The 24,891-nt window shown below is 50.8% G+C and overlaps 4 protein-coding genes and 1 pseudogene across 6 annotated transcripts in view; all 5 read left to right on the forward strand.

The window, feature by feature from the left end:
* LOC117886897 (zinc finger protein 850-like) overlaps window positions 1-24,891 on the forward strand; it is a 362,115-nt gene that overhangs the window by 245,783 nt on the left and 91,441 nt on the right. The gene's annotated exons all lie outside the window — the stretch shown is intronic.
* Window positions 1-24,891, forward strand: part of LOC117887100 (zinc finger protein 208-like) — an 882,934-nt gene that overhangs the window by 178,070 nt on the left and 679,973 nt on the right. The gene's annotated exons all lie outside the window — the stretch shown is intronic.
* The window catches only part of LOC117886925 (zinc finger protein OZF-like), a 102,231-nt gene that overhangs the window by 16,618 nt on the left and 60,722 nt on the right, over window positions 1-24,891 (forward strand). The gene's annotated exons all lie outside the window — the stretch shown is intronic.
* Window positions 16,594-24,891, forward strand: part of LOC117886899 (zinc finger protein 850-like) — a 49,060-nt gene continuing 40,762 nt past the window's right edge. For all 3 annotated transcript variants that reach the window (XM_034789007.1, XM_034789003.1, XM_034789005.1), the window contains exons 1-3: window positions 16,594-16,750; window positions 18,513-18,600; window positions 18,968-19,094. In XM_034789007.1, the coding sequence (XP_034644898.1) occupies window positions 18,577-18,600; window positions 18,968-19,094 (151 nt within the window). In that variant the 5' untranslated portion in view covers window positions 16,594-16,750; window positions 18,513-18,576. The remainder of the gene's footprint in view (window positions 16,751-18,512; window positions 18,601-18,967; window positions 19,095-24,891) is intronic.
* Window positions 20,266-24,479, forward strand: LOC117886971 (annotated as a pseudogene).

The raw sequence follows: 24,891 nt of genomic DNA on the forward strand, positions 1-24,891 counted from the left end.
CCGAGCCGCGGGGACCGGGCCGGAGCCGGGCCACGGGGGCCGTGCTGGGGCCTGCAGGATGGCCGCGCCTCCCCGGAGCCCTTCTCCCGCCCCCACCCCAGCTTACCTCGTGCTGCCGGCCGGCCCGCCCCTGCTGCTTAGTCTCAGACTTCCCGCGAATCTCTGATTCGCGGGAAGCAGGGGAGGGGGCGGGGCGTGCAGGGCAGGGGAGGAGGGGGAAGTGGGCGGGGTGAACAGCTGCAGCGCGGGGCCCTCTTGGCGCGGGGCCCAATTCAGCCAAATTGGCTGAATCGGCCTAAAGCCGGCCCTGCCCACAGAAGAGATTAGAAAAGTGGATGGCACTGTATCTCACGACGGCACAGTGAAAAACATAGAGGTCACAGCAATGGAAGAAGAGGAGTATATAGGGCAAGATGTTTCAAACAATGATACAAGTGATGCTGATGACAATTTTGATGACATGCATCTGGAGGAGGTGGAAGACAAGCAATGGATTCTGAAAGGTAATTGGTTACCTGCACCTTTCTTAAACAGATTAACATACTTCGTAAATAGAACTATGTTAAAGGTTTTCATGTACAAAGTGGCGGCATTCACAGTAGTAAAACAGAGAAAAAGGAAAGTGTATTACCATGCACTTTTTTTCCTAGTCAAATTTGTAATGACCAGCAAACACGCAGAGAGACTGGAGGCCAAAATGAGAAACATAAAATTGTATGGCGCTTCATTTCATTGCCTGAAACTGAGAAGCGGGATAAGTGATAAGGTACATTTAAATACCACTAAACATGTATTTGTTAACAGGATTGAGTCATTAAATATTATTGAAATTGTGACTTTTCTTTCATCATGTGTTGTAGGTTATTGATGCATATTTGAGCTGTGTGGTCGAGAAAGCAGATGGAAAGGTAGGCTACTTACTGTGATGGTACATGAAAGTATACATTGATTCAATAAGTAAACAACCACGTGAATATGTGGCACAACATATTTAAGTCCAAATACCCTTGAAATATCAACATAAACCTGAAATTGCAACATTTCAGTGTATTTACTGCTGCCAAACATTTACTGAAATGTATTTGGAGGTGCATATCGGACAAACAAAACTTGATTAACTGAGGGCCACAGTTAGTGGCTGTACAGGTTTGCAGGAGGATTATCTGGCTATTTGGACTCTCTCCACAGACCCTACCAGCACTCCTAGTTACCTTCGAGACACCACTGACTTCCTGAGGAAATTACAATGCATTGGTGATCTTCCTGAAAACGCCATCATGGCCACCACAGATGTAGAAGCTCCCTACACCAATATTCCACACGAGGAGGAAGAGAGAGAATCCTACAGCAGTTGGCTCCACTTCTCCAAAAATCCACAAATGGGAGTGGGTGTGTCCACCATATGATCAATCCAGTGATATCATGCTGTCTCCGTGACCTTGGAGGTTGCTTCTGGTATCAATTCTGTGCAGCCGCTGGATGGTCAAACCATAGACAGCATTGAGTGAGCGAGATAGAGAAGCCAATCTCATCATTACCTCAGGGATTGTGCAGCCTATTTGCCACTGTGCTCTGTGATTCAGGACGTCTCTGGGGATCCTGGGACAGACAGTGGGCTTGTCTACACTACCAATTTTTGTTGACAAAACTTATGTCGACACCCAAAAGTTGACAAAACAAAAATCACCAAAGGGTGTTCACACTTGCTCCCTCTGTCAACAGATCATGTCCATATTGGGGACACCATTGTCAACAGGGTGAGCAATGCACCATGTATGTATCCCACAGTGCGGTGTTGTGGGAAGGAAGAGCTGATCTCCGCACATCTTGGGATTCTCTTCAAGTTCTCTCACAGCCCCTTGAGCTGCCGGGAGTGGCATCATGAGTAATTCTGTGAGCTCTGCATGCTGAGGAATGGCAAAGGAGCACATCAGCCTGCCCCCCTCCCCCTGCAGCAGCAGTCGGCCTGCTGTGGTGTTCCTAGTGCAGAGCAGAACAGGAGCATTCCAATGATTTGTTCTGTGTTTGTTCCCCAAATGGAGCAACACACTCAGCTGTCAGATACTTCCCTGAACTTTGAAAGGGGAGGGGCGCATGCCTGCAGGGCAGCAGAGATCAAAACACTGAGCAGAGCAATCAGGGCAGACATTGTGGGACCCTGAGGGAAGCCAGTTCTGCCCACAAAACCATCAGCAGTGTCTACACAGGCTCTCTGTGGACAATAAAGGGAGGGGGGAAAGACAAAAGTCTCTTGTCGGGGTGGAAGTTTTTTGTCACCAAAACTGGGCATTTTTCACAACAAAAGTCCCATTGTAGTGTGTACGCTCTTGCTGTTTTGTGGCCAAATGACAGTTTTTGGTGACAAAACTTGCCAGTGTAGACAAGCTCAGTGTCACTGAGACATGGGGGGGAACAATCCAATGAGAATGGAAAAAGGGGCTTCTCTAGCCACAGTCATCCTAGCCCCTATGACCAGGAGGAGTCCCATCTATCTACTGTTCTGGCTCAACTCTATGCTCCTGGAAGACCTCTGTCTATCCAACCGCTGATATCTCATCTCTATGATCTCTGGAAACTCCACGTCCTCCAGTCCCTGTAGAACCAGGGATGGGAGGGGTGGGGGGAAGAACCCCTGGGGCTGCAAGAGGAGCAGAGGGGCCTGAGGGGCAGATGGGGGGAGCTGCAGGGTCAGAAAATGAGGGAGGGGCTGGGGGCAGAAGTGATGTGGGAGTTGTGAGCAGAATTAACAGCCGGGCTGGGGACAGGCAGATGTGGGTGTGGCAGGGGCCCCTAATTAATTAATTAGGATTTGGGGAAAAGCTGGAAGCATCACACCAGCTGGGAGCCTGGGAGAGGGAGACCCAGGGAAGGGATGCTGCAGTAGGAAGGAGTTGGGGGTGGGGAGATGTCAGCTGCAGGCCGGTGCAACCACTAGGCGAACTAGGTGGCTGCCTAGGGCGCCAAGTGGTTGAGGGCACCAAAAAGCATGCTCAGGGCAGGAGGTGGAGTGGAGGTGAACTGGGGCAGGGGGGAGTGGGGAGGGCTGCCCACAGCAAGTAATGGGCCTGTGTGTGTGTAGGGGAACCACTCCCCCCCAGCTCACCTCTGCTCCACCTTCTACCTTGAGCATGCCGCCCCCGCTCTAATTCTCCTCCCCTCCCAGGCTTGCCATGCCAAACAGCTTATTGGCGCTGCAAGCCTGGGAGGTGGGAGAAGTGGAGCAGCACCATCATGCTCAGGGGAGAAGGTGGAGTGGAGGTGAGCTGGGGTGGGGAGCTGCCATGGGGGGGGCAGGGAGCTGCTGCAGTGGGGGCTCCCCAGCTCTTCCCTATGGCCCCACCCCTGCTCCGCCCCAGCGCTGCCCCCACTCCCCTGAAGACTGCAGCCAGGTCTGACCCTGCACTCACTGCATGGTAAGTGGAGAGACCCAGCTTCAGCCTGCTCCGCTCCCCTGGCTCCCAGCCGTGCTGTCGGTGAGTGCTGGGGGCGGTTCTCCCCTTCCTCCTCCCATCAAGCCTGGGAGCCAGGGGAGCAGAGCAGCCTGGGGCCCCAGGCCTCTGCAGTGGGCAGTGTGGGGCCCTGCCCCAGGCCTCCGTGGGGGCGGGGGCTGGCTACTTCCTGCGGGAAGTAGAGTGACCTGGCCCCAGCCTTCTCTACTTCCCTGGCTCCCAGGCTTGGGGGAGGGGGGAACCGCACCCCTGCACTCACGGGTGGTGCGGCTGGGTGCCAGGGGACTGGAGGAGGCTGGTGCCAGGTCACTCCACTTCCCACAGGAAGTGGCCTGTCCCCCTCCCCCACATCCCCCACAGAGGTCTTGGGTCACCTCCCCCCCCTACAGAGACCTGGGGCAGGGCCCCCCACAGTCCCCCCCATGGAGTCCTGGGGCCAGCCCCCCTCCCCCCTGTGGAGGCCTGGGGGCTGTGTAGGGCACCAAAATAGCTAGGGATGGCCCTGGATCCCTGGGCTGGAGGGGGCGGGGGCACAAGATGGAAATTTCACCTAGGGTGCAAAATATCCTTGCACTGGCCCTGGTCAGCTGGATGAAGAGGAGGTGACTATGGGGAGGGGAGAGTCAGGGACAGGGCAGGTTTAACCAGAAGGGAGAGAAGAAATGAAATGGGAAAAGGTGAAGATAAAGAAAAACAGGAGTAAGGAGAGAAGCCCAGGGAAAGTGGGGGAGAAGCTGAAATGAGAAGAGTGAAGGCAAAACAAACCTGAGAAGGGAAAAGCTCAGGGGGCGTTGAGAGGGGAGGGGATACATTCAGCAGAGAGAACTGGGTGCCTGAGTTGGAATGATCTGTGACACGGATCAGAGAAGAGATAGGGAGACTCAGAGAACTAAACTGATAGAGAGCGAGTGCTAGAGAAAACAATGTATAAAACTGGATGAAATCAAAGGAGTGTGAGAAGGAAAGAGACCGAGAGAGGGAGATCTACAAAATGTTTCTGAAAAAGAGACTGTAGCATTAACGCACACACCATAGTTCATGGACAGTATTTCCACTTTGGTACCTTTCAGAATGACACTTCTCCCAATTTGTGGATGCTTTTACCATGTGGTCTGGTTATGAAAGTTCCCTCTCAGCTCCTTTTAAGCCTGAAATTTACTTAAGGTAAATGAAACATATCAAACTTTCTTCTTGTCTGTTTCCCTTTCATTCCGCAGCTGGGATTTTTGCAAGCAGATATGGGACTTCCCTTCCCCAAGTTGGTTGTGTCAACCCAGCCCCAGTGAGGATATCTTTGTATGTCACTATGATGGTAGTCTGAACCTCACTGTGATATGTTACTCTCCAGCCCGCACTCTGGGCCGTGTGCTTTATATAAACATGTACATCAGGGATTGTTCAGCTGTGCCCCCCTGAGAGAGCTGGTTGGGTCACTTTACTTCTCAGCTTCCAAATCTGTCCGGATACATTGGCCAGCCTGTGACATGTTACTTTCCAGCCTGCCTGGGTGTTGACTGCATATAGCCATGTAACTGGGGAACTGTTCAGGGAGCTGGCTAGTCACAGTGCCCAACAACATTCAAACATGCCAGGATGTGACACTAGCAAGAAACTTTATGTGCTGAATGGCTGAAATGTGGAATAGCTATGTCTGGTTGCACATCACTCCATAACCTACAGAGATAAATAGTGTCACGGCAGCAAACCTTGAAAAACAACAACATAGATAATTAATTTCATTTAATTAAACCCAAATACAAAGCACACTGAACTACCAAGTTCCTCCGCCTGGCTCTGCTGCAGGATTTGAGTCACGTCTCTTCAGTTCCCCACCACAAACCCCACCACATCAGCTGTGGGAAGAATTGGGGGGAGGGCTATCTCAGTGGTTTGAGCATTGGGCTGTTAAACCCAGGATTGTGAGTTCAATACTTAAAGGGACTACTTAGGGATCTGAGGCAAAATCAGTACTTGGTTCTGCTAATGAAGGCAGGGGGCTGGACTCAATGAACTTTCAGGGTCCCTTCCAGTTCTGAGATTCTCTCCAATTGCTGACACTTTCCACTGGGGCTTCCATATTAGAGACCCTGGTTCTAGTCCTCATTTTGACTTCAGTGACCTTGTGCACTTTCTCTGTTAACTTACTAGCAAAATGGGCTGCAATGGTGTCCAATACTCGACTTTTCTTCTAGGGCTGGGAATAGGTCATGGTCAGACCACAGGGCTGGGAGGTGCCTGCAAACACAAACAGCACTCAGTAGGCAATTTGTACTCAATGTTTCTGGCTTGTTTCACTTTACCCCAGGACATGTTATTTGTCCTGGTTGTTGGAGATCTCTCCAGCCTCCTCCTCACAGCTCCTGGAGACAACTTCTGTTGGCCAAAAATAACTGCATGTCATGTGTGTTTGACTGATTACTACAATTCTCAGGCGTAGTTCGTATTCTCAGGCATATCGTTCACCAGCAAAAAAAAAAAAAAAAACACAACAGCAGTGAGATCCTCTGCTTGAACCCATCCATCACAGCTGACAGCATCTGGCTGCCAAGGAGCAGCAAGACTGTGAGAAGCAGGTTTTCAACCATGTAACCAGTTTGCCTTACACATGGGTAACAGTGTTATGAGCTGCTTCCACAGCAGTATCTCTGCCCAGCTTGTCTTTCCCATTACAGTTGCAGCTCCTTTTCTGGCTCCAGAAGGCCACTCCCCACATTCCCTATGGAATCGGATCTCAAATCCACTCTGCCACAATAGAGTCCTGGCTGCAGTGCCCAGCCACATGAAACAGCAGCAGAATGAAGGCATGTCACTGATAGCTACAGATCTCCAGACATGCATTCTCCAGCAAAATTGGAGCAGTGCCAGCCTTCACCTTAAGGAAAATAATTTCAGCTCACACCATACAGCTGCAAGAATGTAGGAATTCCCCAGTGTAAGGCATTAAATAACTGCAACATTATATCAGCTCTCTGGCTGCCCCTATAACCAGCCACATGCCTGGCAAACACTCCTTTCTCACCACAGCTGGATTTCCATTTCCAGTCTCAGGTGGCTGCTCCCCAGACTCTCCCAGGTCCCCTCTGTCTGTCCCCAGATCCCCTCCTGCAGCCAGACTGGACAAGTGGCCTGAGAACAGAGCTTGTTATCACAGACATCAGGAATATTCAGCAAAGTCCATCTTGGGGGCATCCAGAGCCCCGGGTTCTTTTCACTGAACCCCAAACCAGGAGACTGACCCACTTCCAGCCCCCCAGCTACCCCTCTTATGTGCTTTGTCCCTTTCCTGGCCAAACAGATCCCCGATATCCACCTCTTTGTTCTCTAACACCTTCGGCTGTCTCCTTGCAGAGGATGGGCACCAGCCACCATTTGCCAGGATCCACAGTGCTGGCACTTCTCTTTGCCCAGATAGTCAGTTGGCAGTCACACCTGCCCACTAGGGGGTCTCTGCAAGGATCACACACCCATATCCCACCACCTCGATACTTGAGGAACACACTGAGGAACACACACCATATTCAGGGAGACCATAAAGAACATTCCCATTTCATCATATCCTGGTGCTGGTATGAAAAGACCCTGCCCTGATCCATCTGCTGGTGGGGAGAGGAAGGGGAGGACGGGATGGGGACAAGGAGCTCTCAATTTCTCCCCCACCCCCAAAGCCTCCTGGCTACTCTGACCGGGAGGGGGGATTCTGTTTTTCTAGGCATCTTCCCCTGTGAAAAGTGAGATTGTGGCTGGGGCAGCAGGTGCTGAGTGAGGGACTCTTGGTGTTTCAGATGCTGGTGACCTTCGAGGAGGTTGCTGTGTATTTCACCCAGGGGCAGGGGGCTTTGCTGGACCCCGGTCAGAGAGCCCTCTACAGAGATGTCATGCAGGAAAACTACAAGATGTTGACCTCAATGGGTAAGGGATTCCTGTCCCCTCGGTTATTGGAAGCCATGGGGTCTGCGTGTCTGACTCTGGTCAGGTACTTCTCTGGTCAGTTAGATCAGAGGGGAATGTTTTGAGTAATGCACAGCTCCATGCCCTCTCCAGTGGGACATGGGTGTCAAAAGCTAATGGATATGCTAGTTCATCCCCATCCCTCAAGCTTTTCAAAGGGAAGAAGCCATGTATTGTCCCATATGTATTGTTTCCCATTCACACAAAAAATCCCTCTTCACTTCCCTCCTTGGGAATAGCTCCAGCCATGGAGAGGGCTCTGGACTCTGCAGGTTTAGGAAGAGGCAGGGGTTTAACACCAGAGCTGGGTGTGTGGCAGCAAGGCCCCCAGAGAGCACAGATCCTGGGAATGCCTAGTGAGGGTATAATAATAATATAATAATAATAATTTTCCCCACCTCCTCAAATATCTGCCTGTCCCAAGGGGGCTCAGTGACCATGTTCCCATCCCATCATGTTCCATGATCCCCCAGCACAGAAGAGGACAGGTTCAATGCACAGAATGTCCTTTGTGACAGACACTCTCCCACTACTTCAAGCACTCTGATCTGGTCTAATTTCACCACCTGTGCAGGATTTCCTATTCCCAAACCTGAGCTGATCGCCTAGCTGGAGTGAGGAGAGGAGCCGTGGGTGCCTGATCTCCAGGCCTGCAAAGAAAGAGAGATCCCGAGAGGCACCCGGACAGGTGAAGACTGTCATAGAAACCATCTGGGGAATGAAGGAAAAAGTTGAGAATTCCAAAAATGTGGTGTGAGTAAGCACCCTCAGTTCTTCCTCATCTCACCCACAGCAGGGCTTTAGTCTGCAGATATCGCTCACAGCTTTCCACTCACCCTGTTAGCTGTTGGAGCTTCCTTCCCATCTTTCCTTCTCTCTGAGTCTTTGGGTGGGAAGTGGAAACAGAATCCAATTGCTCAGTCTGTGCAAATTTAGTGTGTGGGATTTTCCCTTTATGCTATTCCTCTTTCTCCCCAGCACAATGACTCCTGTCTGGATTGTCTCTCTCCCCCACCAGGTGATGAGATAGTGAATGAGAACAAGGAGAAAAATGATCATGAGGAAGTTCCTGGGGAAGCGGAACCACTGAGGACCTTTTTGGGAAGAGCTGCAGGGAATTTTTCCAGGGCTTGGAACAGGGAGAAGCCTGGGGAAATTGGCATAGGTCAGAGAGGCTGCTGGGGAACCACCCAAGGAAGAAAGTGGTTGGATCTATTCTATATGAGGGAGGAGAAAAGAGTCCCAATGAAACCACAGTCCAGCAGACAAACCCTACCAAAGAGAAACCCTATCAATGCCTCGAATATGGGAAAGGATTCATTCTGATATCACACCTTGTTACACATCAGACAATTCATACTGGAAAGAAACCCCTTCAATGCTTGAACCGTGGGGAAAGCTTCAGTAACTGCTCAGACCTTAATAACCATGGGAGAAGCCACACGGCAGGGAAACCCTATCAGTGTCTCAACTGCGGAAAATGATTCAATTGGAATTCAGCCCTTATTGCACAACAGATAACACTGGTCTACAATTTTTGAGAAGTCGTCTGCTTCAGAGATAAAATGTGCTATTTATTATGTATTTTCATGTGCTGAATTAAAATATGACAATTAAAACAACTGATTGACTACTGTTTCTAAGATATTTAAGTTTTTACATATTATGTCTATGTCTATTGTGTAGATAGTAGAGTTTTAATCATAAATTGTAAACCTAGGTCTTTTCATGTGTTTATGGTTGCTTTACATGATAATATTTCACCTGTCCTGTTTATGTAACACTTTAAAAATCAGCAAAAGGGTTATATAAATAAAATTTATTATGAAACAAAAGGCAAAAAGCTGTTATGTACATAGTTTAGTCCTATTCAGTGTCTACTCGGCGCTTCTTGGCTTGTCTCTTGTATTCATTAAATGGAGCATCTCTTGTCACTGTCCAGCAATAGTCTGCAAGCATTGATGGGCTCCATTTGCCCTGATAGCATTTCTCCATTGTTGCAATGTCCTGGTGAAATCGCTCGCCGTGCTCGTCGCTCACTGCTCTGCAGTTCAGTGGAAAAAAATCTAGATGAGAGTGCAAAAAATGTATCTTTAGTGACATGTTGCAACCAAGGCTTTTGTATGCCTTGAGGTGGTTTTCAACCAACAACCTGTAGTTGTCTGCCTTGTTGTTTCCGAGAAAATGTATTGCCACTAACTGGAAGGCTTTCCATGCCGTCTTTTCCTCGCCACGCAGTGCATGGTCTAATGCATCATCTCGAAGAAGTTCATGAATCTGAGGCCCAACAAAGACACCTTCCTTTATCTTAGCTTCACTTAATCTTGGAAATTTTCCACGGAGATACTTGAAAGCTGCTTGTGTTTTGTCAATAGCCTTGACAAAGTTCTTCATCAGACCCAGCTTGATGTGTAAGGGTGGTAACAAAATCTTCCTTGATTCAACAAGTGGTGGATGCTGAACACTTTTCCTCCCAGACTCCAATGACTGTCGGAGTGGCCAATCTTTCTTGATGTAGTGGGAATCTCTTGCACGACTATCCCATTCGCAGAGAAAACAGCAGTACTTTGTGTAGCCAGTGTGCAGACCAAGCAAGAGAGCAACAACCTTTCAATCGCCACAAAGCTGCCACTGATGTTGGTCATAGTTTATGCACCTCAAAAGTTGTTTCATGTTGTCATAGGTTTCCTTCATATGGACTGCATGACCAACTGGAATTGATGGCAAAACATTGCCATTATGTAGTAAAACAGCTTTAAGACTCGTCTTTGATGAATCAATGAACAGTCTCCACTCATCTGGATCGTGAACGATGTTGAGGGCTGCCATCACACCATCGATGTTGTTGCAGGCTACAAGATCACCTTCCATGAAGAAGAATGGGACAAGATCCTTTTGATGGTCATGCAACATGGAAACCCTAACATCACCTGCCAGGAGATTCCACTGCTGTAGTCTGGAGCCCAACAGCTCTGCCTTACTCTTAGGTAGTTCCAAATCCCTTGTGTTATGAGGTGTGGTTCAGAGGAGGAGGATGGGAGAAAATGTGGGTCCTGTGACATTGATGGTTCAGGACCAAAAGTTTCATCCTCTTCCTCGTCTGACTCAAGTGAGAATGATTCTGGTGCATCAGGAACCGGCAGTCCTTCTCTGTGGGGTACTGGGCGTATAGCTGATGGAATGTTTGGATAATGCACAGTCCACTTTTTCTTCTTTGACACACCTTTCCCAACTGGAGGCACCATGCAGAAGTAACAATTGCTGGTATGATCTGTTGGCTCTCTCCAAATCATTGGCACTGCAAAAGGCATAGATTTCCTTTTCCTGTTCAACCACTGGCGAAGATTTGTTGCACAAGTGTTGCAGCATATGTGTGGGCCCACCTCTTGTCCTGATCTCCAATTTTGCAGCCAAAATAAGGGTGATAGGCTTTCTTAACCAGAGTAGTTATACTGCGCTTTTGTGATGCAAAAGTCACTTCACCACAAACATAGCAGAAGTTATCTGCACTGTTCACACAAGTACGAGGCATCTCTGCTCACTTTGGCTAAACAGAAATGTGTCCCTTTGCAAAATCAAACACTGACAAATAAGAGAGCACGACACTGTATGATTTCTAGAGTTGATATAGGGCAATTTGTTCAGCCGAGTGATGTAAGCTTCGTTATGATTGCATCGTCCATGACTTCTAGGAATAACATGATGCAATTCATATCATGTATGATGCAATACCAGCTTCAGATTGCATCATTCATTGTTGTGCCTAAAAAGCAAGTACTGTCCAAACCTAGTCATAGATTTATTCATAGATCCAGTCAAAGATGTATTTTAGTCATTTCTGGTTTAAATTGAGAGCCTTTCCCTTTAGAACTCACTTATCCTCCGCCATTCCCAAGTCAAGGGTCGTATATACTGACCCAATAGCATATCTTGAAAACTAGAGCCAATCAACAATTTTAAGCATCATTTTCCTTCTCAGTGACCCAGAATTAGTAAAGTTTGACTACATTTATTCCAGAAGCATTTTGGCTGTTGAGCAGTGTAATCTACACTGGAGAGAGACCCAATAAGTGCTTGGACTGTGGGAAAAGTTTCATACAGAGATCAAACCTTGTTACACATCAGATAAGCCACAGAGGACTGAGACCCTATAAGTGCTTGGACTATGGAAAAAGTTACAGCAAAATCAGGCCTTGTTACACATCAGGCAAGCCAAACAGGAGAGAGACTTTATAAATGCTTGGCATGTGGGGAAAGCTTCAGTAATAGCAGAAACCTTAATAACCATCAAAGAATCCACACAGAAGAGAGAGCCTATAAATGCCTGCACTGTGGGAATGGTTTCCATTAGAAGTCAGCCCTTAAAAACAATGAGAAGTCCGGTGGCACTTTAAAGACTAACAGATTTATTTGGGCATAAGTTTTCATGGGTAAAAAACCCCACTTCCGATGCATGGAGTGAAAATTACAGATACAGGCATATATATACTGGCCCATGAAGAAAAGGGCGTTACCTTACAAGTGGAGAACCAGTGTTGACAGGGCTAATTCAATCAGGGTGGATGTGGTCCAATCCCAATATTTGATGAAGAGGGGTCAATACCAAGAGAAGGAAAATCGCTTTTGTAGTGAGCCAGCCACTCCCAGTCCCTATTGAGGCCCAAATTGACCGTGTTAAGTTTGAAAATGAATTGTAGCTCTGCAGTTTCTCTTTGAAGTCTGTTTTTGAAGCTTTTTGGTTGAAGGATGGCTACTTTTAAATCTGTTATTGAATGTCCAGGGAGATTGAAGTGTTCTCCTACAGGCTTTTGTATGTTACCATTCCTGATGTTGATTTGTGTCCATTTATTCTTTTACATAGAGACTGTCCAGTTTGGCCAATGTACATGGCAGAGGGGCATTGCTGGCACATGATGGCATATATCACATTAGTAGATTCATAGATTCTAGAACTGGAGGGGACCTCGAGAGGTCATCAAGTCCAGTCCCCTGCCCTCATGGCAGGACCAAATACTGTCTAGACCATCCCTGGTAGACATTTATCTAACCTACTCTTAAATATCTCCAGAGATGGAGATTCTACAACCTCCCTAGGCAATTTATTCCAGTATTTAACCACCCTGACAGTGAGGAACTTTTTCCTAATGTCCAACCTAAACCTCCCTTGCTGCAGTTTAAGCCCATTGCTTCTTGTTCTATCCTTAGAGGCTAAGGTGAACAAGTTTTCTCCCTCCTCCTTATGACACCCTTTTAGATACCTGAAAACTGCTATCATGTCCCCTCTCAGTCTTCTCTTTTCCAAACTAAACAAACCCAATTCTTTCAGCCTTCCTTCATAGGTCATGTTCTCAAGACCTTTAATCATTCTTGTTGCTCTTCTCTGGACCCTCTCCAATTTCTCCACATCTTTCTTGAAATGCGGTGCCCAGAACTGGACACAATACTCCAGTTGACGCCTAACCAGCGCAGAGTAGAGCGGAAGAATGACTTCTCGTGTCTTACTCACAACACACCTGTTAATACATCCCAGAATCATGTTTGCTTTTTTTGCAACAGCATCATACTGTTGACTCCTATTTAGCTTGTGGTCCACTAAAACCCCTAGATCCCTTTCTGCCATACTCCTTCCTAGACAATCTCTTCCCATTCTGTATGTGTGAAACTGATTTTTCCTACCTAAGTGCAGCACTTTGCATTTGTCTTTGTTAAACTTCATCCTGTTTACCTCAGACCATTTCTCCAATTTGTCCAGATCATTTTGAATTATGACCCTGTCCTCCAAAGCAGTTGCAATCCCTCCCAGTTTGGTGAGAAGGAGTCTTTTGCTAAAAGCCCTGGGGGGGGGGGGTGAAGTCACATGGACTGCTTGGGGAATAGGAGGGTGTCTCTCATTAGATTCCTCTGCAGGAGTAAAGGATGCAGCTTCGGGGGCAGGGATGGTTCTAGACAGTTCCTGTAGCCCCGGGGCTCAAGGGAAGTTTCAGATGGAGGTGCTGGACAAAGCCAGCTCCTGTCCCGTAATCATCTCCCTCGGGGAGAGGGCTGTACCACTTGTTACAGGGGGGCCACCCTGGCTGTTGACTACCAGGAAGTTGCAGGTCAGCAGGGGGCAGGGCCTGCCCTGGGGTGCACAGAGGCGTGTGTCCCAAAGGTGGAAGTTGGGGTCCTGGTGACCACTGTGGTGGAAGCAGACCCCAAGATCTCTATAGCTGGAAGCAAACCCAACCTGAGTGAAAAGGGGGGAATTTTGCTGGCCAGTGAAGAGTCTGCCATAGTTGGTAGCTGTGAGCCCATAGGTCACCTTCCCTTTTGGGGGACATGAGAGTGTCTGACGCAGAGGGGAGCCCAGAGAGGGAAGCCCAGAGGGAAGGTGAGGGGGGGCCAGAGAGTCCGCCCACCTTTTGTAGGAAGGGACTTTCCCAGGAAGAGGGTGAAAAGTCTGCATTTAAAATGCCAGTCCCCTCTCCTGTGGATCAGGTTTTAAGGGAAACCTGGGGGTCAGGTCTCCTGGAGGGGGGGGATTTATCCAGATGACCTGTTGGGAACAGAATATGGGGTGTCCAAAGGGGGTCCAGAACACCCCATTGAAAGATGTTGTTCTTGCTACACTTCTAAGAGATAAAACTATGAGGGGGGAGGAGGAGGGAGGAATCTCTGCATGGGTGGGTCCAGCCCAGAGAAATTCCAGAGGGAGGGGCCGAGGGCAGGCATGCTTGCAGTACACCCTTTCCTGGCCAAAGACCCAAACACCTGCCTGAATTAAAAGCCTTCCCCAAAGAGGCAGAAGTGTCTATCAGAGGGCACAGACAACTGGGAAAATGCAATAGAGGCTAAACAAGTCCAATTGAGTGAACGAAGCCTGTCCACCGTAGATTGGCTGTTAACCTTGTGTCTTTTGCTAATTCACCTATGGGATAAAACAAAAGAATTCATACTAGTGGTAAACCCTTTAAAGATGTGGGACATACCTGATTTGTGGAAGAAACTGTTGTAAATGCTAGGGACAGTGACAAGACAGCCCCCCAAGCATGTTACTTTTCAGCCTATCCCTGTAAACAGACTGGAAGCTTGGCACTGCAGCAAGAGCATAACAGGCCCATGCTGCTGTGTAGAAGTGGAAACTGAGGCACACCACTTCATGGCATTGGTGGCTAAATGTCAAGACACCTCTACTTTAACAGATATTCCTATCTGCATTCTGTTAGCACTACTACACCCCAACCTTTTTTCAGGCATCTGGGGACCAGGAACCCCAAAACTGGCTAGAACCCCTAGGAATGACATCATATGGTTTCAAGGTACTGAAAAGGAGTGTGACCAAAGACAAACAGGAATTTTACAGGTACTGCCTCCACCATGGACAGTGTCCAAGTCTCTGGCAGTAAGCTCAGGGGGAGGATGTGACAGTACCTCCCATAAGGCTTTATGGGAATACGACATAACTGGAATATGTTTTGTGCTGCCTGTGCCATGTAACATATCTCTGTAAAGGTTATGGTCTACTATATCTATTCATCCTATTTGTACACATATATCATTTTCTACTTGAGGTTAAGAATATGGGCTGTATACTTGCTTGATTTCTAAGTAAGCTTTGTGAGGCATTTGGTCAGCTTCTTTAGGAAGGAATTTGCAAGGTTAAGTACAGGATCAGGAAGCACTTGGGGAACAATGCATCTTGGAATGCTCCAATCCACATAAGAAGTCTTCCTGGAGACATACAAGAGACCATGTGAACAATGGCTTCTGCCGCTAAAGACTGTGAGTCATGCATGGACATGTGACTTGCCCAGGTGACTCCAGAACTCCATCTTGGAGCTGCACTTTGCATAGGAGTGAGGAGGGGGGTCTCCACCCACAAAAGAAAGTCTATTTAAACCGGTGGGAGACCCCTCCATTTGGTCTTCAGCTGGCTAAAGAGGAAGCTCCTTACTGAAGCTTAAGGGGGGGTGGGGGCGTAGATTGGCCATCTCCTAGTTCCAAAAGAAAGGGGAAGGGCCAATGAGAAATCAAGATCCTGAGACTGACAATGGGGAGGGGCCAATGCTTTAGGTCAGCCTGATTGACAGGACAAGCAGGCCAATGAGGGAGTCAGCAGGCCGGGGTCCCATCCTCTCTGTGAGCTGGAGCTGGCCTGGCCAGAGCAGAGCCGGAGGCGCTAAGGAGAGAGCAGCAGCAGTGCTGGGAGCAGAGCACAGCAGTGCTGAGGTGGAGGGAAACTGGAGCAGTCCGGAGCTGGGAGCAGTGAACGAAGGGGACCCTGGTCAAGGAGACACCCTCAGCCAAGAGACCTTGCAGGCCAGACTGGGTGGGGGATCAAGACCCTGACAGGAAGAAGCTGACGCTAGGAAGAAGGGTCCTGACACCTAGAACCTGAGGGTATGTGGCCACCACCAGAGTAAGTGTTTGACCTTCCCCGCAGCACAGTCAGGGACATATGAGGAACAGACTGTGAACTGCCCTGACGTTCCAGAGATGCTGGTTGTGGTTCCTCCCACAGAGCGGGGTGATGTGTTTTCCTTTAATCTTTCCCACTTTTCTCCTTATTTTTTTTAAGTTGCTGTTTAATTAATTGTATTTGTTCTGAACTCTGTGTAATGGTCAAGGGAGCATTAGGGGAGGCACCCCACAATGGGGAACCTGTCCTGAATGATCACAAGAAGATTGGGGGTTGAGCCCCTCAGGAGACCTGGGCCCAGCCTTGGGGTTATGGGGACCAAAGTAAAAGGGGAGTCCACGAGGTCAGGCAGGCCTCTGGGTGAAGGAAGTGGGAGCGAGGACTCAGATCCTTTCGCTAGCCAATTCCACCGGGGCTGTATATAAGCCAGGAATGTTCCCCACAATAGCAGGACTGTTCCCCCGTGTACCCAAGTGCACATTTATTGGTTTGTCCTAAAGGTAATTAAGTATTTTAAGAAAAAGTGCCAGAGCAGCCACCAGCGAGAGTTGCTGGCCGCACTCTGAGACCAAGAAAAATTTGGTCGTGAGAATCCCTGGGTTAGATGCTCATGATGGGCCCTTCTGACCTTAGATTAGAGCCTGTGAGTCTAACAGGAGCTGGACACAGAGAGGAGAAGTGCAAGGGGATGGGTTGATCGCTAGGACCCAGGAGCGGGTAGGAGGTGGCTCCGGGGGGAGCGATCCCTGGGCTCAGTCCCGGCAGCAGGAAGTGACTCGCAGCCGCTGCGGGGACTCTGGCTCCAGGCTCCTGGCGAGATCCCCGAGCCCCGGCGGCTGGTGCTGGGAGCCCGGAGCCCGGGCTGCAGCCGGGAGAGGGGAATCTCCAGCAGGGCCCTTCCCGCTGCTCCCCAGGAGCCTCTCCCAGGTCCAGGGGGGCCCCGCTCGGAGGGAAGGTGAGAGAGACCCGACCCCCCCTCCACGTCACACCCGGGCTGCAGGGGCAGGTTTGGCCTCAGGCTGCTCCCAGCGGATTCCCTGCCCTGCCGCCAGCTCCCGGTGTGTGCGGGGCGGGGGGAGCCACTCCTGGGGGACTGAAGGGGTGGGAGCGGGAGGAGAGGCAGGTGTAGATAAGGGGGGAACAGGGATGTGTGAGGGGCAGGATGGGCTGGGGACAGGAGGTGACTGAAGGGGGGATGGGGCGATGTAGGGGAATCGTGGAGATTTATGGGGCGGATGGGAACAGGGCTCCAATTGAGGGAAACTCAAGTGGGGGGGAGTCACTGCGAGGGAAAGGGGGGATATAGGGAGGGAAGGCTGGGGGGAGAGTGAGAGTCAGACTGCCTGGAGAACGGAGACAAAGAGGGTCGGGGAGAAGGGGTGGGGAGAGACACAAGCCAGATTCCCTGCCCCATGGGGCAGGAAAGGGGGAGGGGCTGCCCCCACCCAGCAGCCAGACGGGGTCAAAAGTTACAAGGCAAATATCCAGATATACCCCCCCACCCCCACACACGCCCCGCTCCCAGTGTATTATTTTCAGACACACCTTGGGGGCTGCCCAGGGCCCTGGTCTGATTTCCGGGCAGGATCCAGATCTCAGCCACACCGGAGTCAGACCAGAATCCCTGCTGGCTGTGGCAGGGGAGGTGAATGCGGATGGGCCAATGGGATCAGCCTCTGCCTGCCTGTCCCTGGGGGCTGCTGGGGCAGGACAGGGAGGCTCAGGCATTAGCTGCTCCGGTTCTGGCCAAGGGAGAGGAGGAGGCTGGTGCTCCCTGGATCAGATGCTGCTGTCTCCTGTACCTGAGAGCCCAGAGTGTGAAACTGCTGCTCCCCAGCTGGGGCTGTGCCAGGGACAGACCTTCATTAACCCCCCCCCCCCCCCCCCGGCCCAGCCCAATTGGGGACTTTCACCGAGCCTAGAACCAGCCCTTGCTGCAGCCCCGGGATCTGCCCACACCAGCTCTGAGCCGGAGCCTGCAGGTGATGGGGAGACCTGGGGACAGGGCAGGGGCCGGGCAGGAAAGTGACTCTGCACAAAGGGCCCCTTTCAGGGACCTGTGGTGAGTTTGTACCAGAGGGGGAAGGGTTCCCCGTGGGTCTGCGGGTCCCAGACCTGCTGCCCTCAGTGACACAGCCAGGCTCACCCTGGAGAGCAAACGCCCATGGGAACAGGACAGTCCCCAGTTCTCCCAGGCAGAGGGAGAGGGAAGGAGACAGGAAGGGGAGGGGTGAGACCGAAAGGGGCAACAGGAGCAGGAAGTGGGGAGGGAGACTCCCAGCTCCTAGCCCTGCCCGGATCCATTCCCTGCATGGCCCATGGGCAGACTGACTCTCCTGGGAACAAAGAGAGGAGCTGAGAGAGGAGAAGCCAGGTCCTACCCTGGATGAGTCCCTGCACTGCTGGGGGGACACGCTGCCCTCGGGGCCAATGTCAGGGGAGATCCCCCAAAGTGGATTCTTTGATTCGGCTCTTTTCTATTATTTGTCTTAGACACTCTGTCCTTGTGGGGGGGGGGGTGCGTTTAAAAGTGTCTCAGGGGTTCAGTGCTGGGGGGAGAGGCCGGGTCTGTGCTGTGATAAAGTGACTGAGGGTTTTCCCAGCGCAGCAGAGCCCAGAGCATCTGTCTGTAAGGAGAGAGCATGGGAGGAATTGGGGTGTGTCATGGACTCAAGCCCCTTCTGGAACCTCCCCCATTACCCTTCTCGCCCCGACAGGCTGAGGAATCACGTCCACGAGTCGCTCCAGTTCATCCCATCTTCCAGGGAACAGGGAAGGGAAATGGCTGTGATGGAGCCACCTAAGGTAGGGGATTTTCAAGGTGAGGCAGGAAAAACTGACCAGACTCCCACTGCCAGTGCCTGACCCCACTGGGCAGAGGCTGCTGTGAAATACAAAGGGAAGCTGTCGGGATCCCTGTCCCTGGGTCAGCGCTCTACTTCCCGTATCAGCCTGTGTCTGATAGGCATGTGGGAAATGAGAAGACCCTGCCCTGCTCCGTGTGCTGGGGGAGACAAGGAGGTCTCACCTTCTCCCATCCGCTGAAGCCTCTTGGCTGTTTTGAACAGGGTGGGGGAGGGGGGATTCAGCTTTTTATGGGCCTCCTCCCCTGTGAAAAGGGGGATTGTGGCTGGGGCAGCACATGCTGATTAGGGGACTCTTTTTCTTTCAGATGCCGGTGACCTTCGAGGAGGTGGCTGTGTATTTCACCCAGGAGCAGGGGGCTCTGCTGGACCCTGCTCAGAGAGCCCTCTACAGGGACGTCATGCAGGAGAACTACGAGATGGTGACCTCACTGGGTAAGGGATTCCCGTCCCCTCAGTTATTAGAAACCGTGGGGTCTGCTTATCTGAATCTGGTCAGGTTCTTCCCTGATCAGTTAGATCAGAGGTGAGTGGTTCCATAATGCACTTCTGCCATGTGAGAGAGACTTGCATCTTTGTGCCCTCTCCAGTGGGACATGGGTATCAAAACCTAATGGACAAGTTAAACCCGGCCTGCACAACATACGGCCCGTGTGGGCTCACTGTGTGGCCCACAGCGGGTGAGTAGGCAAGCAGCAGGGTGGGGCCAGCCAACGGCTGGCTGCCCGGCAGGTGGGCGGGGTGGTGAAGATGCCAGTGGCAGGCTGGGGAGTGAGGGTGAGCCAGCAGTAGGGGGCGGGGGCTGCAGCAGAAGGTAAGAGGCGAGCGGCGGGCAGACAGGTGAGCTGGCGGTGTGGGAGGGGGGCTGAGGAGGCGGGGGTAGGTTTACTGGCAACGGGGGAGGGAGGCTGAGGAGGCGAGTGGGTGGTGAGGAGGCGAGACGGGGGCAGTAGGGCGCTGAGGAGGTGAGCGGACGTGCAGCGGCAGGTGGGGTGGGGGAGGGGGGTTGAGGAAGTGAGCAGGTGGGTGGGGGAGGGGGGGGGGGGGGCGGGGGGGGGGGGGGGGGTGAGGAGGTGAGCGGTGAGTTGGTGGCTGACCTGTTCTACTGATCTTGTCTCTCATAATAATTGGTCCTTTTTGCTGCTTTTCTCTGGGCTGGGGGGTGTCCCAGTGCTGCAAAGAGGCTGTTCCCAATGGAAGGTGCTTGCTTCTAACCCCCGAGGCCGTCAGTATGTCTGCTCTTCTCTAGTCTACCCACTTGACAAGTTTAATTGTCCTTGGTCTGGCTCCCAGCCCCTCTCCAAGGGTTGCAGCTGTCTGGAGGTGCTGCCTTCCATGCCTTCCTCATTCACAGCTCATTCATTCAACAGGGCAATTGATTACAAAGTGAGGGGGAAGATCTTATTCTACCTCTAGCAAAAAGACATTTTCGTTTCCTTAATTATACTACCTTAGGGGCCCGCTATAACTTATTACCATGGTTCAATACCACTGTTTCAGTGGGGCGGCGCTGGGGAAGGAGGGTTTTTTCCATGGGGTGGGCATTGCTGGGGGGGTTGTTTCTGAGGGGCTGGGTTGGGTGTTTTGGGGGGGCTGAATGGCAATGGGGAGCTGTTTACGGGCCCACCTGGTAGGTTTTGGCCCTCAGCTGTTTTATTTGGAGTAATATGGCCCTTGCTGCTTTACGAGTTTTGCGGGCCTCCCCACCCCTTCAGCTTTCAAAGAGGCATAAATCCAGCATTGTCCTGTCTGTGGTGTCTCTCGGCTGCACACACAATCCCTGTTCACCTCTCTCCTTGGGACTAGCTCCAGCCATGGGGAGGGCTCTGGGCTCTGCAGGTTTAGAAAGAGGCAGGGGTTTAAGTCCAGAGCTGTGTGTGAGTCAGCAAGGCCCCCAGAGCTCAGAGATCCTGGGAACACCTAGTGAGGGTGTAGTAATAATTCAACTCACCTCCCCAGACAACTTCCTTAGCATAAGGGGGCTCAGTGACCATGTCCCATCCTCTTGGATTCCACGTTCCTCCAGCAGAGCACAGGCAAACGTTCCACTCATGGAATGTCCTTGGTGACAAATACTCCACCAATGCTCCATGCACCCTGATCTGGTCTGATTTCACCCTCTGCACAGGATTTCCCATTCCCAGACCTGAGCTGATCGCCCGGCTGGAACGAGGGGAAGAGCCCTGGGTGCTGGATCTCTGGGCCTGTGAGGAAAGAAAGGTTCCAAAATGTACCAGCACAGGTGAGGACTGACATACAAACCATCTGGGGAATGAAGGAAAAAGTTGAGAATCCCAAAATATGGTGTGAGTTATGCCCTCAGTTCTTCCTCATCTCACCCAGAGCAGGGCAGTGGTCAGCAGATATCGCTCACGCCATTCCACCCAGCCTCTTAGCTGCAGGAGGTTCCTTCCCGTCTCTCCTTCCCTGTGAGTGTTTGGGTGGGATGTGGAGGCAGAATCCAATTGCTCAGTCTTTGTGTTGGGTTTGCCCTCGGTGCTATTCCTCTTTCTCCCCAGCACAATGACTCCTGTCTGGATTGTCTGTCTCCCAGCAGGAGCTGAGCGAGGGAGTGAAAATGAGGAGGAGAATCATCATGAGGAAGTTTCTGGGGCAGTGCAACCACAGGGGACCTATGTGGGAAGAGCTGAAGGGAATCTTTCCCAGTGCTTGGAGCAGGGAGAAGCGTTGGGAAATTGGCACAGGTCAAAGAGGCTTGTGGGAAACTACCCAAGGAAGAGAGTGGCTGAATCTATTAACGGTGGGGGAGGAGATGAGGATCCCAGAGCACAACAGACAAATCCGAATGAAGAGACACCATGGCACTGCCTGCAGTGTGGGAAAGGATTCATTGTGAGATCACAGCTTGTTACACATCAGACAATCCATATTGGAGAGAAACCCCTTCAATGCTTGGTACGTGGGGAAAGCTTCAATAAGCATTCTGATCTTAATAACCATGGGAGAAGCCACACTGGAGGGAAGCCCATTCAATGCCTTGAGTGCAGGAAATGTTTCAGTTCCAAGTCAGCATTAAATTCACATAAGAAAAGCCACAGAGGAGAGAGATCCCATAAGTGCTTAGACTGTGGGAAAAGTTTCACATGGAGGTCAGTGCTTGTTAATCATCAGGCAATCCACACAGGAGAGAGACCCCATAAATGTTTGGACTGTGGGAAAAGTTTCAGATGGAGGTCAAGCCTTGTTCAACATCAGGCAATTCACACAGGAGAGAGACCCCATAAGTGCTTGGATTGTGGGAAAAGTTTCATACAAAGGTCAAGCCTTGTTCAACATCAGGCAACCCACACAGGAGAGAGACCCCACAAGTGCTTGGATTGTGGGAAAAGTTTCACACACAAGTCAACTCTTGTGAAACATAAGACAACCCACACAGGAGAGAGACACAAGTGCTTGAACTGTGGGAAAAGTTTCATAGAGAGGTCAACCCTTGTTAAACATCAGGCAATCCACATAGACGAGAGACCCCACAAGTGCTTTGACTGTGAGAAACGTTTCAAGCGGAAGATAGACCTTGTTAATCATCAGACAATCCACATAGGAGAGAGACCCCATAAGTGCTTCGACTGAGGGAAAAGTTTCATACAGAGGTCAGACCTCATTAAACATGGGAGAATCCATGCAAGTTCTAAACTTGTGCAACACATGGCAAGAAAGGTTTAAGCAACTTGTGTATAACTGACTCAGATCAACCTTTAGAGAGAAATTTCGAAAGTGTTTCCATCTTAGATAAGCTAGAGTTTGAAATGTAAACATGTATTGTTAAAGATTTGGAAGAAGAGGGGTAACTGTAGTGGTCTATGTTTAACTATATCTTGTCGGAGGTTAACAATTTATCCCAAGGGTTCCTGTATTCTGTTAATTCAGGGATCAATAATTCAGCGATTATACCCGTCGACTTTGCCACCTGCCCAATTCTAGCTCAGTCTCATTGAATTTGCTGGGGCTGAAGGATGGAGGGAATGTTTATAGCTGAAATCACCAAAATGTGTTTTACAAGGTTAATGTCAATGGGATCTGTTCCGCTCTCCTGCTCGGACATTTTCTCTGGGGATCCCGGAGACGGAAAGGAGCAGGTGTTACCATCTTGGCTACCAATCCCCATGGTGACTCTCTACACTAGCAATTCTCAAACTGTGGGCAGAGCCTCCCAGTGGAGGCACAGGAATGTATCAAGGGAGGCGTGATCAGTGTGGGTTGTTTGGTTTTTTTTTTTTAAAGAGCACTGTCTGTCAGCCCTGGGTGGCTGGGGCTCATGAAGAAGGAACAGGCCTAGCTGGGAGGTGGGGATAAATGCTCAGGCTCTCAAACCCAGGTGCAGTAGCAGCACAGAGGTAAGGGTGTCAATGGGGTGAAAAGTCTGCTGTGAACAGCAATATTAAGGAATATCACTTTTCACGTGGCCACCCTAACTTCTGTGCTGCTATTGGAGGGCTTCAGAGCTGGGCGCCTCACCAGCAACTACTCTGCCTTTAGAGCTGGGTGGTGATATATGTGCTTGTGAGGATGGGAGTATAAATGACCACAGACACAAAGGGGGGGGCGATGAAACACCTGTGAGGGCCACTGGTCTACACTATTATGGTCACCATGTTTACAAAATGAGAAATCTACAAAGTATGTCTTGTGAGGTATCATAGGAAAAGTCATCATCTGCTGAATATTATTGTCTGGTTAAAATGTATCTGTCAGCTTTCCCGGGTCTCCCCGCCCTGTCTGGGAGCATTGCAGAGCTGAAGCCGGCAGGCCCCCCCACATCCCCAAAGCTGGGAGCAGTGGGGAGGCAGAAACCAGCGTAGCCCCCCGCATCTCCAAATCCCGGAGTAGTGGGGAGGCTGAAGCTGGGATCCCCAATGCCCCCTGAAGCTGTGAGTTGTACTGGGAGCACCCCTGCCACTACACAGCCACTAGCTAACCCCCTGCCTGCACACCTGCACCCTGAGCTACCCCCCTGTCTGCACACAGCCCCTAGCTATCCCCTCCCTGCACCCATAGCTACGCCCCTGCCTGCACACAGCCCCTAGCTACACCCCTGCCCATACCTTGAGCAATTTTCAAACTTTTTGAGCTGAGTCACCCCTACTGAGTTATGTTTTTTGGTTGCATCCCCCCACTACCCAGGCTGGGTGGCCTTCTGAGTGAGTAAGGGGGGTGGAGGTGCCGTGCCCTCCCTGGACCCTGCTGTGCAGAGCTGGCTTGAGCCCCGCCAGCCCTCCCCCCCCAAATAGAAGTAAAACTATGCCTATGCCCAAGGGTGTCCCCCAACCCAGTGTCCCACACTCCTCCACCCCTCTCCCCCACTTGGGCCCTGGTGTTTTTATAGGCTGCAGAAGGGTGCGTCAGCAAGAAATAGGTTGAGAACCCCTGACCTCAAGGATGGCTGGATGCTCAGGCCACAGGCTGATTATCACCTGCCCCCTGGCTGGGGGGTGAACCTCAAAGAGGAGAGTGGTATAAAAACAAGGGAGAATTGCCTCCATTTTCACCTCTCCCCCATCTTTACAGAAGGCAACAAGATGGCTTGAAAGGCAACAGGGGCTTTGTTCTGAGGAGGGCGGACCAAGGCTGGAAGGAAATCCAGGCTGGGTACTCAGAACTGTGAACTGCCTGCAACAGCGGGTGGGGTGGGAAATCCTGTTTGCTTCGCATCTTCCTTAGTTTAGTAATATTTAGGATTTAAAATTCATGTTTAAATTGTTTTTTTTTAACCAGTTCTGACCTTTTACATCTTTCTCCCTTGTAATCCCTGAAAACCCCCTTGCTCCATTTAATAAACTGGTTTTAGTGTTTTGTCTGGAACTGTGTGTTTTCACTGAAGTGTTTGGGGGATTTGACTGGAGAGAACAAGGCTGTGGCCTTATCCAGCCCCTTTGCAGAGATGTCCAACTAATGATTGCGTTTGTCCAGCACCGTGAACAGACTGAGCAGTCCAAGATGCACAGTCCCGGGGTGCAAGGCTGGGAGTAGAAAACTTGCTGATGTTGCTGTGGTGTTTGGTACGTTCCTGAGTGTCTGGCTAATCGCACTCAGTGCAGTGCAGCCAGGAGTGACTTTGAAGGCTGGTGGCTGTGTGGGAGCAGAGCGTGGAGGGGTTTGTTGTTCACACAGGGCAGCAGTGTAAAACATGCCTTGGGATGGAGAATTAAGCAGTTCAACAGTCCAGATTGTACCCTGGGCTATGTCTCACACCCACTGTCTCCTGGGACCCACA

This window comes from Trachemys scripta, chromosome 14 (genome assembly GCF_013100865.1).
Source record: "Trachemys scripta elegans isolate TJP31775 chromosome 14, CAS_Tse_1.0, whole genome shotgun sequence".
Taxonomy (NCBI): Eukaryota; Metazoa; Chordata; order Testudines; family Emydidae; genus Trachemys; species Trachemys scripta.